We start from the raw sequence: 16,151 nt of genomic DNA, 5'->3' as shown, positions 1-16,151 counted from the left end.
CCGGCACCCGCTTCCTCCTCAGCCTGCCGAAACCTGCCTAGTGTTCTCCACATACCCCGAGTTCCGTGTCCCTGTTCTGTCCTCTGTGCAGCCCACGGCAAGGCTTGCGGAGACCTCGGGCTTGCCTTGCAGCTGGGTGGGTGGGAACCTGCTGCTCCCCGCTTACTGTCACCAGCCTGGTCCGCGGGCAGGTCCGCCCGAGGCGTTGCTTCCTTCCCTTCTGCAGATGTGAAATCGCTTAGGCCGGCCAGGATGGTTCTCGCCGCATTTCTTGATTACTCTTGTCAACTCCCCACCCCCAGTCGTCCCAGTCCTTTAGCCACTGCGTAGTGTGGGAAAAGCTAGTACGGAAAAGCAGTCTTGGCCTTCTACACTTACTACCAGCCTCTTCATGGAATGATCTCTCCAGAGATCACTGACACCCTGGAGGAAGCTCCCACCGCTTAAGACCTGGGGGCATCCGGAGTCAATGGTTTGTGTGAAAACCCAGGATGATTAGGGAGGCGGAGGCCACCTTGCCAACCCGAAGGCGATCTGGGCTGTAATTTGCTATCAGTCAGCATCGCTCTTCTCGGGCAGTTGATGGATTTATCACCTCCTTGAGTTTGTACTTCAATACTCCTCTCTGGCTCAGTGTAAGGATTGCCTGATTGATTAAAAGAAAGCCTGGTCCTTCATTCCTTTACCTCACCAACTCCTTCAGAATTAACTTGGGGGAGGCCCAAAGATGTGCCTTCTGCCCTGACAGTGAACTGTTTTATTTAACCATAATCGATAAGATAGTTGCATTCTAGGTGAAACGAATAAGCGTTCTTTTATCTTTTAGATTAATTTTAGCTAGTGTAAGAAACAGTAACAAAGAAATATTGGGCCAGGGTAGGAATCTGCATTAGAAGATATATAGGTCACGCCACTGTGTCATATCTTTTTATGTCGCTGTTTTGCCCACTGTTTGTAAAATTTGCAGAATCACTCTTCAGATCGTATTTTTGGTTAAGATTAAAATAACGATATTGCAGTTTATTGTTCTATATTCATTAGAAAGTGATGTCAAAACCCAATTGTGTTTTCAGTCAATTACTTAAATTCTGAGGTAAAACATAAAATGTGCAATTATTGTGAGAAGTTTCCAGAGCTTTTTTTTCTTTTTCTTTTTTTCCCTAACTTCTGCAAAATCCTCAAGTATACTTGTTAGGTAAATTATGTGAATTTGCATCATGTAATTAGCTTGCATGAACATTCCTCTGAATTTCTTTTTGAAGTGGAATATTGGGAAATTTTTCACTGCCAAAACATCATTACTTTGTTTCATCAAGAAAGAAATGTTTGATACTATATACTTTCATTCTTGGCCACAGCTGGATTTTGAAGATTGATCCAAGGGACTGTATTAATTTCAGGAATTGATTTGAAAGACACTGGCTCTGCCACTTAACAGCCATGTAACTTTGGGTAAGTCACTTAAACTGCGCTGAGTGTTTTCTTATTTATGAAATTGTGTAACATCCACCTAGCCTGTCCCAAACAGTTAAGAAGATCAAATACACTACCATGTTTGATACAGCCTAGATGTAAGGATACATTTTTGTTCTCACTAAGAACTAGGAGGAAGAGTGGTATATTTGAGAAATCACGGTTTTAGAATCAGACAGGCCTGGATTTCAGTTCTTAAACCAGTTACTACTTAAATCTGTGAGCCTCAGTCCTCATCTGCCCAAAAAAAAAAAAAAGATTAGTATTACCAGGAATTACATGAGTATTAAACAAAATCTACGTAGGTGTTACACCCTGGACTTGCAACTCAAGGGCAAGGATTTCCTTATACGTTTTTGTAGTCTCCAGCACTGTGGTTGGCACATTATAGGTGCTCAATAAATGATAGTAAATCTGAATATTGGTTTATGTTAGTTAGACCTTATGTCTTAATTGCAGCTGCCAAAGTAGAATGTTCTCTCAGGCTAGATGCCAGCTAAGAAACTCTAGACTATGAGATTCATACACTTACGATATTTACACTTAGTTTTTTCTTAGCAGCAATTAATAATTACATTGAGCTAAGAAGATTTTAAGTCAGATAAATTATAGCTGGCATTAGTAAGGTAAATCTATAAATAATGTGTAAGCGGTTTCCAGATAACTTTTTATAGACAGTTTATAATTCAGGGACCTAAAAGTTCATCCATGTCTGCCGTCTTATTTTATATCTGAGGAATCTAAAACCCACAGACAGTGACTTGCCTAAGGTCACACAGCTGTCTGAGGGCACTTGGGGGAGGGGCCCATAAGCTTATGTCCCCTGCGTTCTTTTCGCTGGAGCAAAATAAATGGGTTTTTTTTGTTGTTGTTTGCATTTTTTTATTCATTCATTCATTTAGAGACAGGATCTTGCTCTGTTGCCCATGCTGGAGTGCAGTGGTGTGATCATAGTTCACTGCAGCCTTGAACTCCTGGGCTGAAGCCATCTTCCTGCCTCAGCTTCCATAGTAGCTGGGACTATAGGCCTACACCACCATGTCTGGCTAATTTTTTTTCTTTTTTTTTCCCAATTTTTTGTATAGACAGGATTTCAGCATGTTGCCAAGGCTGGTCTTGAACTCCTAGCCTCAAGCAATCCTCCCACTAGGCCTCCTAAAATGCTGGCATTACAGGTGTGAGCCACTGAGCTGGGCCAATGTTTTTACTTTAGAATTATAATCAGGAAGAATGGGGTATTCATTGGCCATTACTTTTATAGTACAATTTTTTTTTCTAGTTGGAAAAGAACAAATTCTTATTCTGAAAGAGAAGGTTCTTTTGTATTATATTGTACTGCCTTCACTTATATACAGAAAATTACAGCCTTCTCTCTGGGTCCACATGAATTGTTCAACTTGATAACCATGCTGCTATAGCTAAAAAGAACTAATTAGATACGCATATAAACCAAATAGCAAATTATAAGGAAATAGAGACAACCAAGATACTTTGGCTTTTAACTTTTCTTGGAAAAGACATTAATTATAAGCTTTTGCCTGTAGATACTGTTGTCGAGGAAAGATTTGAGAGACTTGGTGGAAAAGGCTATAGAATTTTTCTGGTTTGGGATACAACTTTTGTTTGTTTATTTATTTAATGTATTTGTTCCAATGTTGTTATATCTAAAGATTCCAAACAAGAACTCTGTTTTGCTAATGCCTCTGGTCTTCTCTCCTAGTGAACCTTCCTGTTCAGCTATGTTGATCTTTTCACTAACCCCTAGCATGCTTATTCTCACTTCCAAAAATACAGTAATGTTGCGGCTGCCTTCCTTTTCGGTCTTATCCTTGTGTCAACTTGTATCTACAGTATTCTAAAGAAGCAAATGGTACATTCAAATTAGGATAATTCAAGGAGGGTATATTTACAGAGATACTAATAATAAAGGTGTTGGACTTACGTAGTCAAACCACAGGGATAATACTGTTTTCTGGAGATAGCAGCACCAGGAAAAGGAAAATGTACCAGAATCAGAAGAGTCTTGTAGAGCGGCCTACCTGGAGAAAAGTGGCCTCCTTTTGAGGAACACAGCCAGCCGAAGGTGACCTGGAGGTAGTGAACCAGGACAATGAATATTCTGATCTCACTCTGCTGCCTCCCTCTGAGCTGTCATGGCTCTCCGTTGGCTGACCTCAGCCAGAAACCAGAGAGCAGGGGAGCCTAATGATGTAATCTCTACTGAGACAGGGAATGGAGTAGAGAGGGGGGATTCAGTGAGTCCAGAGGGCAAATGGGTGACATCTGGCACACTGCCCATCCTTTGGGATCCAGTGTACATCTTACCTCTTCGAGAAGTCTTTATTTACTTACCTTTTCCTCGCCGGAACTCTTCAGTCTCTTTTAGGACTTTGTCATTGACTATTGCCTTCTGTTTTACATTGTGTACTATTACATTGTTTAGAAGCTATAACTTAATTCTTTTTAACTTATAAATATGTTTGTCTTAGCCACTTAGCTCAGTTTTAAACAATGAGTCCTATGAATTTAAAATTTTTCCATTCTTCTTGATACCTTGCTTTGTGCCTTGGACATGATGATTTTTTTCTAACTTCGTAGTATGAAAATTTTTAAACATTCACATAAGTAGAAAGAATAGTATAATGGACTCCTAGGTACACATCACTCAACTTCAGTTACAGAACCTGTCATTCTTACTTTATACCTACCCTATCCACCTTACCCACACACTACCACTGTGGTCATTTATTAAAGCTGTCTTTACACTGATCTCTGGGAGGCCAAGGGTAGTATGCAGATTATCATAATCCACGTTGAAATCATTATTGAGCCACTGGGATTATATTTGTATTTCTTATTTTCATCTCTTTTTTTATTCAAATAAATTTTACTTCACTTGACATGCAATCTCATATATATGCATATACCTTGCATATATACATGCATGTATATAAATATATATCTCTACATTTGTGATGTAAGTAAAATTTTTGTGAGAATTTGAGGAGTTAGCCTTAAGGTAACTTCCCCTCTGTGTATCCTTTATTACGAGCTGTTTATCTAACCGTTTTTTAACAGATACTTTTGTTTTTATGAGATTTAACTTGTGCATTGATTTTGCATGTGAACCCAAACTGGTTTTTCAGGTGTTTCTTGATGTATTTTATGTTGTCATATCTGTTTTATAGCTGCCATTACTGTACTTATCCCCAAATGTATGCAGCCTCTAAAATGAGATACTTACATAAATGTTCAGGGAAAATTGGAGCATCTGCTGCAAATTTCCATTAGCTCTTAATGCCTGAGCAGACACAGCTTTAAAAATCTGAATGTTTTGTCAGATTCTTTTGTATTAGTCTTTTCCTTGAGATAAGATGAACTCTTCCTCCTCTTCATTTCACTTTCTTTTTAAGGTACACACTGAAATGTCCATGGGGAGCAATTTGTACTGCTCTTTGTCACTTCTGTTATATCATTAAGTAAAAGAGAGATAACATGAGTCACCTTTGTAACCTTGTGGGTGTCCAAAGTCTGTTGAACAAACATTCACTTGTTAACCTCTAAATTATTGTCAGCCTACATGGATGTTACATTTCATGGGGAAGAAGACCTTAGATCTACAGTAGAGAGCCATATCTTGTCCAGAAAATTGAATGTTTGAGGATTCCTATATTAGACTTATTTAACTAATTTGCATTTAAGAATTGAACTGAAAGAAATAAAGCCTTTAAAAGTTAATCATCCTAAAAAGAAATCAGTAGTCACATGAAGAGCCACAGCTCCCCTTGGCCTAAAAATATGGAATTCTAAGGCAGTAGAGTGACTTAGAAACTCACAGAAGGGTTTTTGTAAAGAAACAAATTGTTCCCCTATTGGTCTCCTCTTCAGTGACTTAAGCTTGAGTGTAACGATCTAAAAAGACTTGTTCTTTCTACCTGAGAAAGAGGAAACAGAACTAGTCTTTTGAGAGGTTGTTCAGGGGAGAGAGTGGCTGAAGGACCACTGGCTTTTGGGAGCTAGAATAGCTGTCACTGTTGCAGTGTCTGTGGAACGCAGTTCCTGCCATGAGGGCAGTCAGTGGAAAAGACAAAAAAGCCGATCCCATGGGGCAGAGTATTAGGGAGGAGGGAAGAAGTAGTACCAAAGAAGCCAAGAGTAAAATGTTTGTAGTTTTGCCTGGTATGGACCTAAATCTAGAAAGCTGGTGTGCCAGAGAAGTAGAAAATAGGAGAGGAAAAGCTGTAGCCAATTGATGTGGGCGTCCTGGCACTGAAGCTGGTCAGAGCACTGGGGGGAGGGGGTAGTTTAGGTATAATCCTGGCAGGTGCCCAGGGGCCCTTTACATGTTGATTCAGCCATGTGAGGAAGAGAAGCCATGATTCACCACCTAAAATAAGAATTCGGAGCCTGTGACTGAAGTTTAAGAATAGTATGGTCTTTGGTCTATAGCTAGTGCCACTAAAAATTTTGCTGGCATTTATTGAATGTTGTGAGTAAGATTCCAGAATGCACCTAAAATGTGGAAAAACAAAACTTGTTGCTGGAAAAAAGCCTAAACTTAAAAATGTGATCCAAGTCAACAAATTAATCTCACTTTAAGCCAAAGGAAATGTTTGAAATGAAAGTACTGCCAGGAAATATAAAGAGTATTCAAGACTTAGGCAGAAAGATTTATGAGTATTTTATGTTTAGTGACTTCCTTGGTCGTAATGCATTATTAGAATCTTCAAATAACCTTTTCTAAGGGCTTCTGTTCATATCTGGACCTGAAATACAATTGGGATATAAACTTTTTCCTTCTCTGATGCCCTTTTCCCTTTCAGAAAAAAAAAAAAAATACATATATGTGGGTATGAGTAATAGCTGACCACTAATGTGACCTCTAGAAAAAACCACAGCATAGTTTGTGGTTTATCTTCAGGAAGATAAATCAAAGGAAGTAAAAGTAGGAACTGGGTCATTACTTTTATTTAGTTTCATTTGCATAGTACTTCTCAAAATTCACTATACCCTTTACAATAGGTTAAATGACTATGGTTTCACAATTTGGAGAGGAAAAAACAGAAATTTATGATTTTAGTAATAAAACTAGTTATTTCGTGTAAGAATAGTTTCTCAAGAATTGTATCAATCCAACTGGGTGTGGTGGCTCACGCTTATAATCCTGGCACTCTGGGAGGCTAAGGCGGGAGGATCACTTGAGCTCAGGAGTTCCAAACCAGCCTGAGCAAGAGTGTGTCTCTAAAAATAAATAAATAAAAATTTTTAAAAAAGAATTGTATCAATCATTGGCTTTATAGAATGTTATTTCTGAGTAACTTGAGGTGGTTCCCCATGCCATGAGAATGGCCATATTCCTTTAATCAGGGAATGAGAGTCTTTTTCCTTGGCGTTGTGGAAAAAGGAGTACTGATTGGGTTCATCTGAATGTCAAGGGCAAGGAAAGTGAAGAAAAATCGAGATAAATGTGGTTAAAGTCATTTCCAAAGAAACAAGGGAAGGATGGAAGGATCTTCATCATCAGTCTTTACAGGACATTGCATTTCAGAGGAAATTCTGAACAATTTGTGTATATTGGGAGTAGCCAGATACAGAACTCCCATCTTAGAAAACACTAAGATTAGCTTAAAATTGGCATATAGTTCCTGAATGCCTGTAAGTATCCTGTAACCTGTATTTTTTCTGTTGTATGTTACCCTTTTTAGATATGGAAGAAAGCAACAGTGTTGCCATGTTGGTGCCAGATATTGGAGAACAGGAAGCTATATTGACTGCTGAAAATATCATCAGTCCTTCGCTGGAAATTGATGAACAAAGAAAAGCTAAAACAGATCCATTAATTCATGTTATCCAGAAATTAAGCAAGATAGTGGAACATGAAAAGTCACAAAAATGTCTTTTAATTGGGAAAAAACGCACACGTTCAAGTGCCACAGCACGCTCTCTTGAAACCCAAGAACTCTGTGAGATTCCAGCTAAAGTAACCCAGTCACCTGCTGCTGCTATTAGAAGGGCCGAGATGTCACAAACAAATCTTACTCCTGACTCTCCCGCCCAGAATGATGGGAAGGCTATGTCTTACCAGTGCAGCCTTTGTAAGTTTCTGTCATCGTCTTTTCCTGTGTTAAAAGATCACATTAAGCAGCATGGTCAGCAGAATGAAGTGATACTGATGTGCTCAGAGTGCCATATCACATCTAAAAGCCAAGAGGAACTTGAAGCTCATGTGGTAAATGACCATGAAAATGATGCCAGTAGTCATGCTCAATCCAAAGCCCAGCAGTGCATAAGCCCTTCCAACTCCTTATGTCAGAGAACAATAGAAAGAAATAATGACCCCATTCCTGATGTCCCAGTAAATGCAGACAGTCCACAAACCCATGCTATCCAAACTTCATCCGTGGCAGAAATGGGTAGGAGGAAATGGTATGCGTATGAACAGTATGGCATGTATCGGTGCTTGTTTTGTAGTTACACCTGTGGCCAGCAGAGGATGTTGAAAACACATGCTTGGAAACATGCTGGGGAAGTTGATTGCTCCTATCCGATCTTTGAAAATGAAAATGAGCCCCTAGGCTTGCTGGATTCTTCCGTGGCTGCTGCACCTGGTGGGGTTGATGCAGTCGTCATTGCTATTGGAGACAGTGAACTGAGTATCCACAATGGGCCATCAGTACAAGTGCAAATTTGCAGTTCAGAACAGTTACCATCGTCACCTCCTTTAGAACAGAGTGCAGAAAGGGGTGTGCATCTAAGTCAGTCTGTTACCCTTGACGCTAGTGAGGAAGAAATGCTAGAGGTGATTTCAGACGCGGAGGAGAATCTGATTGCTGATAGCCTACTTTCATCAGCACAGAAAATCATTAGCAGTAGCCCAAATAAAAAAGGTCACGTTAATGTGATAGTGGAGCGGTTGCCAGGTGCTGAAGAAACTCTTTCACAGAAACATTTCCTCATGAATGCCGAAATTGAAGAGGCGAAAAACCTGAGCCAGGCAGAAGCCCAGATTGGGTGTGAAGTAACAGATGACGTTTATCATGCCGATAAATGTACTGTTGATATTGGGGGTTTGATCATAGGCTGGAGCAATGCAGAGAAGAAAGACGAGTTGATAAATAAAGGCCTGGCCCCTGATGAGAATGCCCCGCCAGGCCGAAGAAGGACAAATTCGGAGTCTCTTAGACTGCACTCACTAGCTGCAGAAGCCCTTGTCACGATGCCTATAAGAGCTGCAGAACTTACAAGAGCCAACCTCGGGCACTATGGGGATATAAACCTTTTAGACCCAGATACTGGACAAAGGCAAGTAGATAGTACCTTGGCAGCGTATTCAAAAATGATGTCACCGCTTAAAACCTCTCCAGATGGACTAACTAGTTTTAACCAAAGTAACTCTACCTTGGTAGCGCTCCCGGAGGGAAGGCAGGAATTGTCAGTCGGGCAAGTTAAGACAGGCATCAGCATGTCCTTACTCACCGTGATTGAAAAATTGAGAGAAAGGACAGACCAAAATGCTTCAGACGATGACATTTTGAAAGAGTTGCAAGACAACGCCCAGTGCCAACCCAACAGCGATACCGGTTTGTCGGGAAGCAGTGTGGTGGAGTACATCCCTAACTCTGAGCGACCCTACCGTTGCCGCCTGTGTCACTACACGAGCGGTAACAAAGGCTACATCAAGCAGCACTTGCGAGTCCATCGACAGAGACAGCCTTACCAGTGTCCCATCTGTGAGCACATAGCCGACAACAGCAAAGATTTGGAGAGCCACATGATCAACCACTGTAAAACCAGAATATACCAGTGCAAGCAGTGTGAAGAATCTTTTCATTACAAGGTAAGCCTCAGTTGATGAAATCTTTCAGAGGACCTGAGAATTGTACAGTGAGGTGGGAACTTTGTAGATCTAATCCAACCACCTCCTTTTATAGATGAGGAAACTGAGTCCCAGATAAGTCTGACACTTTGCCCTGGGGATCCCAGCTAATTAGTGTTAAAGTTGGGACTGAAATCTAGACCTTCAGAATTTCTGCTGCTAACATCTTTCCCCTGCCTGCTGCCTCCTTGAACAACCTCTGTGTTTATTAGTGTTTTAGCGTGTATATATATTTTTTAAGTGTTGATTTTCAATTATAAGGGAATGTACAGTGGATTGACATGATACACACGTTTGACTTATACAGATTTAACCATGTATCATCAAGGTAAAAAATATGTGTTTTTCATCTTACGTGGCCCCAAAATGCAAGTCATTCGCTTCAGCTGCTACACAGCCAATAGTAATTTGTATCATTGCAGAAGGAAAAAAATAGGCTATCTTGGGCTTATTGAAAGGCAGTACAGTGAAAATAGAGCCACATACACTGTTTTTTACAGCCAGTTTAAAGGACTTCAAAGGGTAATTTTGACTGTGGTTTTCATCTCATGTGCTGACCTTAAAACCAACAGCCTGTATGAAATCATTCTTTTGTAAAGAAAACTTGCATTCATTGAATCATTGGTTTAGAATTTTTCTTCTTCAGTGGGCCAGGTGACTCTTTGAAAATGTTTTAAAAATGTATCCTAAAGGGCTAACTGGGATGTAGACTTTTTCTCTCAGATGCCCCAGAGCTGGGGTCTAGCTGATAGTAAAAAGGTAACCAGGAACAAAAAACCTTTGAGTCTGAGATTCTGTGCTGCCTGGATCACCCTCATGAAATTCCAAGTAGCACATCCAAATAGGCTGAAATGCAAGTTCCAGAAGTTTCTAGGAGCTTTTTTTGCTGCTGTACTCTTGATTCATGGGGGTGAAAGTAGAGGAGGAGGAGATCACTGGAGGAACAGTTCCAATTAGGTCTCTCTAACACATTTAGTTGATATTTAAAGGCAAATATTAGGAGTCCAGTGATTACTGATGCAGATTTATTTTTGTGAAAGTGCTGCATTCCTCTGAGCACTGCCCTCTCCTCCTCTGGGCCTGCCAGCGGTTCAGTAAGCATGCACGTGCCATGCAGACAACACCTGAGACAGCGGTGACTTCTTTTGGAGAGTATGAAAGAGGAACTGCCTTTTTGAAGAGATTATGATTTCTCTAATGTATTTGTTTCTATAAATTGTCAAATATGTCAATTAATCTTTTAGCAGATTTGATTTTTAAATATTGATAATATATTCTGGGTACTAAGCCATGAATGCAATAAACCCTTTTTACAGTAGTAACTGCACATGTGTATTTACTGAAAATCATATATTCTCTCAATTTTTTAGAGTCAACTGAGGAATCACGAGAGGGAGCAACACAGTCTTCCAGATACCACGTCTGTAGCAACTTCTAACGAGTCAGGAATTGCCAGTGATACAACCGATGGAAAGTGTGTGCAGGAAGGTATCTGTGTTCATATTTTTTTATACAGGCTGCAGTGACTAGCATACGAAGTAAAAATGCTCTTAGTTGTCATGTGGATTATTTTCAGGACTAAAGTATACGAATTCTCCCGTGTTTTTACATTATGGATGTGAGTGAATCTTATCTCTATTTCTGAGGAAATGCCAAGGGCTAAATGAAGTAAATTATTGCTAGGTCCTAGGTAAGAAACACTAGATTAGTAAGGACTCAGCTTTAGCTATGTAGGTAGATGGTGCAGTTGAAATTTATGCTGTCCTGTAAGAGCCAAACTACAGCATAGACCCTCGGAAGGTGCTGTACCAGCAAGCTGGAGAAGCTGCAACAGAGAAAGAAAACCTCCTCTCCCTCTCTCAGTACCCATTGACCTACTGAGAATATAGCTTTTGCAGATGGTAGGCCCCCACCTCAAACTTTAACTGAGGCTTCCTGCTGTGATCTTATTCTTATCCAAGTATGACTGCCAGATTTCATCTGCATTATTTTAAAAAACACACACACAAGATCTTTTTATGTACTAGTTAGGTACCAGTCGGCCGAGTTTCTGGTAATAGGAATATTAGAATCAAAAGATTTAATTAGAGTTCCATGAAAAGGCGGATGCCACATCCGGAGAATTAGGGATAAAGTGTACTAAGCTGTGCTTCCTTGCTTCGGCTCACTTAAATTGATATACTTTAAATGTCTCAAGTGTGGCACATAGTGTTTATGGGAAATAAAACATATTGGGGTGACTTTCCTTTTTAGATTTGCTGAGAATTAAAGTTAGAAACGACTACAGAGTGAAATGTTTTACCATAATGTTTCATTAAATTATACCCCAGAAAGCATAACTGATTCTAGAATGTTTCTGAAAGAACTGATTTTGACACCACTGTAGCACCAAAATTCCCTTGTCAAACAGATGTCATCCCTGTAAAACTATCCAAAACAAAAGGAGTTTATGACATAGCATCTGTTTCTGCGATAGATGGCTGAGCTAAAACAGTTTTGTTTCCTCTTTACAAAATAGCCCTAAATGCCTCCTTTTATTTTAATTCATTATGTTTCCATATCCCCTTTAAAGGAGACATTAAAACATTTGATATGATTGGACCATAAATCCCTGATGAAGGAATAAAGTACGTACTGCTCACTAGCACCACCTGTAGTTAATACCAGCGCTGGAATATGGCTTTCCTAGCACCAGCTTAAAAGTCAAAAATTTTCAATTTCAAAAATCAAAAATAAAACTGTCCAAATGAGTTAAGAGATTAAAATTCACAATTTTAATAAAAAGATTAAGATGTCAACTCAAAGTTAAACCATTTCCAGCTCTACAGTATTAGTGTCTATTCACCATATTCCATTTTGCAGCATCTTTTCTTTGTGGATCGTACTTTTTTCTTAGGGACAAATGTATGGATTTTAAACTGCTTGTGGTGCCTTTTTCTCACCCCACGTGGCTCCATTTGCTTTTATCTGTCACGGCATTAACAGTTCAGATGACTGTCTTCCTTCCTACTTACACCTGGATGGGTACTTCATTAATTCAATATTAGATATTTTGAAATCTGGTTGTCAGGCCAAAGAACAAATTTTTAACTTACAAAGAAGGTAATAAATAATTTATGTTTTGTTAAAACTTCTTTAACCATTTAGTAAACTTACTAAACCAGAAGGGAGTTGTGTGCCTCTGTGGTCCCTGTTTCTTCTGCCCGTTATGATAGCACAGATGCCTCAGGGCATGTTTTCAACTTAGGGTATAATTGTGCGTCAGACATTCATTCGGCCACCAGGCATGGCATGCGTGTGTTCGGCTGGACACTGTGCTATGTACTGGGAGTACAATGAAGAGCGTCACTGCCCTTGAGGAACCCAGCTCGGTGAAGAAAACAGCTGGACTGATGGGTACAACAGCAGACACCACAGGTGCTCTGATAGAACCATGGGCAAAGCACTTTCATATGGCCTTTCTTCATGAAATTCAATTAAATAGTTTTTTATTGGAAACCTGTAATTTACCAAGCCCTGGGGATTCAGTATAAACAAAACAAGCACATCCTTGCCCTCAGGGAATCTACAGCTTAGTGACAGGGCAGAGACTTTACTGAGACATACAGGTAATGTACAGACTTTGGTGAAGGAAAAATACAGGATTTATTAAACCACAGCGTGAGCTTGTAGTATTTCCATCTTGTAGATGGGAAAACTGAGACCCCAAGAGGTAAAATAATTTACCCGTGATCATACTGGTAGTAAGTGGCAGAGCAAGGACTAAGCCCAAGTTTTTGAACTTTAAATCCAATATTCTTTCCATTGGAAACAGTTGCGTGAAGTAGCACAGGCTCTCATTCCGTGCTATATTAAGTTTTTCCATCTGTCAGTTTTATTAGTTGTCATTGATCTGTAATATTTCTCACACAAAACCATTATCCAATATTTCACACTTCATTTTTTCAGGATTTGTTTAAAACTGTATTTGGAACAGTGCCATTTATAATCAAGTCCAAGTTTTTAACCTACCAATTAAGAGCAATACTTAGATTATAATTATGATTAGTGTGTATATTAATGTTGTAGATTTATACCAGGAAATTAGGACATTTTGTTCTGCCTGGCAGTAGTTATTAGCAAAAGAAAGTTTCAATTTTAGAAAGCTTAAATTTAACTTAAGGATTTTCTTTGTTGAAATTTTAGTGTGGGTTTTCTTTTGTACCATTAATTTTTCTTTTGTGCACTATGTACTAGTGTTCCACCTAAGCTTTCTTCCTGCCAAGGGACACAGCTCTTCCTGCTCTGCTTACTCTTCAGCCTCCATGCTTGCTTTGTTTCTGAATATGAAGCAGTCAGGGTGTGAGTAGCCTGTGGATTTTATGCTGACAGAGAGCAAATAAAGCATTGAATATCTTCAGGAGACACTTTCATATGATCAGATCATTCAACTTGTATTGTCATATGCCTAGCCTGACTTTAATTACCCAGCCCTCTTGTTGCAGAGTGAGTTTACTAGCATGGCCTATTTCCATTGGATCTGTGTTTCCTGCATTTCAGAGAGCTACATATTCATGTTAGTCATAACCTTTGTCTCTGTGTCCTGTGAGTTTACTAGATGGAATTATACTACATTATAGAGCACTTAATAATTTGCAGGTGCTTTTTCTTCCATGTTGCAGTTAGCTCACATTTAGTTGTAAAGAAAGAAAACCCACAGGGTGAAAAAGCTTTTAGGCTTTTTATATTGAATTTGTCATATATGCTTCATAGCCACACTTTATAATATTGGATTATAGTATTAAATTACAGCTTGTCAGAGAATCACTGTTTCCTTAAGACAGTATGGCCAATATTGATTAGAGTAGCACCTATTTGTTGATAAACATCAACAGCATGTCTCTGGTTAATTTAGCTGCTACACAGTCAGCAGGAAGCAAGTTCATTATAATTTAGAATTTTGTACAAGGTTATGCAGAAACTAACCCAAACTATCTAGGTTTATGGGTTAGAGATGATGTTCAGTTTTTATCATCTTACGCAGGAGAACCTGTATAACCACTTTAAACTTGTTAAATTTAAGCAGTGAGAAAGCCTTGATTGAAATGTTATTACTACTGTGTGGTATAAATGTTCATTTATAATGGAATGTATATGCTGTCATTTAAATCCTATGAAAACATGCTGCTAAAACTCTGAAATACTTTGTCTAGGGAATAAGTCTTCAGTCCAGAAACAGTATAGATGTGATGTATGTGACTATACAAGTACAACATATGTTGGTGTGAGAAACCACAGACGAATCCATAATTCTGATAAGCCGTACAGGTAAGTGTGATGATCCTAGAATTTTAATACTTGCATTAAAATATTTGATAGTAACGAAATAAAACAGAAATAATCAAAAATTCACAGCACTTACTGAAACACAGGTTAAGAACCGAGACACTTTTACTGGTTTTATAAGTCTTGTTTACCTTGTGAAGGAACATGAACTTTAAGTTTGAGTCTTGGGATGATAGAGCTTTTGTCTAGTTAAAATATAGGAAGATGCTTTATCTGTCAGATCTATGTTTTCGTTTCATTTGGATATAAATTATCATGGCAATTTTCAATGCTTTAGATTACATTTCAGTAATTTGGCTGTTAGGTACTCAGTATTCCAGCAAAAGATCCTTAAAACTTAAAGGCAATAAAATTTTCTATGAAAGATTCTAGTTTTGAAAATTAAGCTATCACGTGTAGAACAAGGTCATTTAGTTTGATTTTTCACAAAAGCAAATTCAAATATGTCTTTTAGAAAACATAGATATTCTCAGTGAATTAAGGTAGGCTGATAAACAGAAATCATTATTTCTTAAATTAACTTTGCCTCTTGAGAATAAACTATTTGTTGTTTATGTATAGTAAAGGTGCAAAGAGTTTGTCCAGCTGTCACAGAGCAGTTTGTTCTCCCTGCAACCGTGGTGAAACGTCAGGGCCCGCACAGCGCTAACCCCGTCACCATGACTGACAGTTTTAGGCCCACGGGCATGAATTCTTTTAACCCGCTTGGCAAAACTTGTTTCACGTTTTAATTCTCTCTCCAGGTTTTATAAGTATGACACAAGTGAGTGTGTGAAAGTTATTCTGTAAATCTAAATGAAAGCCTGACAGACTGTGCCAAAAAGGTCATTACTTGATTCTGTCGTGTGGCACTCTATATATGGTTTTAAATGTTTAATATGTGCTTAATTTCCTAATCAGCAGACTTATTTATAATTACTCTTTAAACAGTGCCTGTTTGCAAAGTCTTACAGCTCTGTGGAAGGTATTTGACCTTACCTCGATGTCTATTTCTATTTAAAATGTTTTCAAAACTAGAATCCCTAAGAAAGATTTTTGCCCCAGAGTACAATGAAGACCATTATTAACAGTAGTAACTCAGTGCCATAACACTCTAGATAAGGAAGGATAGGTGAGATCGAACATGTATCCCTTCATAATTTACACTGGGAAATGTTTAGAGGAACATGGTGGAAACGGGACACTAGTTTACCTGATAGGAGGAAAAAGCTTTGTGTCAAATTCATGTGATTTGGGCAAGAATAAAATAACACTTTTTGAGTATAGAATGATTCTGTTCTTTCATTTATGGAGAAATATTTATTGAACAAATACTGTGTTCCAGGGGCTGTGCTAAATCCTTGAACTACAGTCATAACAAAAAAGGCCTCATCTTTGCCGTCGTGGAGTTTGTAAACAATAAATAAGTGAACTCTAAAATACATAATCATGATAAATTTATGAGAGGTTAATGATTGATTCTGGAGTTTCACATCTA

At 38.7% G+C, this 16,151-nt stretch overlaps 1 protein-coding gene across 3 annotated transcripts in view; it reads left to right on the top strand.

Moving 5' to 3' along the window:
- ZNF507 (zinc finger protein 507) overlaps positions 1 to 16,151 on the top strand; it is a 30,643-nt gene that overhangs the window by 250 nt on the left and 14,242 nt on the right. For 2 of the 3 annotated variants that reach the window (XM_045531919.1, XM_045531920.1), the window contains exons 2-4: positions 7,179 to 9,310; positions 10,720 to 10,837; positions 14,542 to 14,656. In XM_045531919.1, coding sequence (XP_045387875.1) covers positions 7,181 to 9,310; positions 10,720 to 10,837; positions 14,542 to 14,656 — 2,363 coding nt within the window. In that variant the 5' untranslated portion in view covers positions 7,179 to 7,180. Of the gene's footprint in view, positions 1 to 1,358; positions 1,453 to 7,178; positions 9,311 to 10,719; positions 10,838 to 14,541; positions 14,657 to 16,151 lie in introns of all 3 variants that reach the window. The other variant, XM_045531918.1, reaches the window with a different exon arrangement.

The sequence above is a fragment of the Lemur catta genome, chromosome 19 (assembly GCF_020740605.2).
Source record: "Lemur catta isolate mLemCat1 chromosome 19, mLemCat1.pri, whole genome shotgun sequence".
NCBI classification, from domain to species: Eukaryota; Metazoa; Chordata; class Mammalia; order Primates; family Lemuridae; genus Lemur; species Lemur catta.
This window is presented reverse-complemented; position numbering and strand designations above follow the sequence as displayed.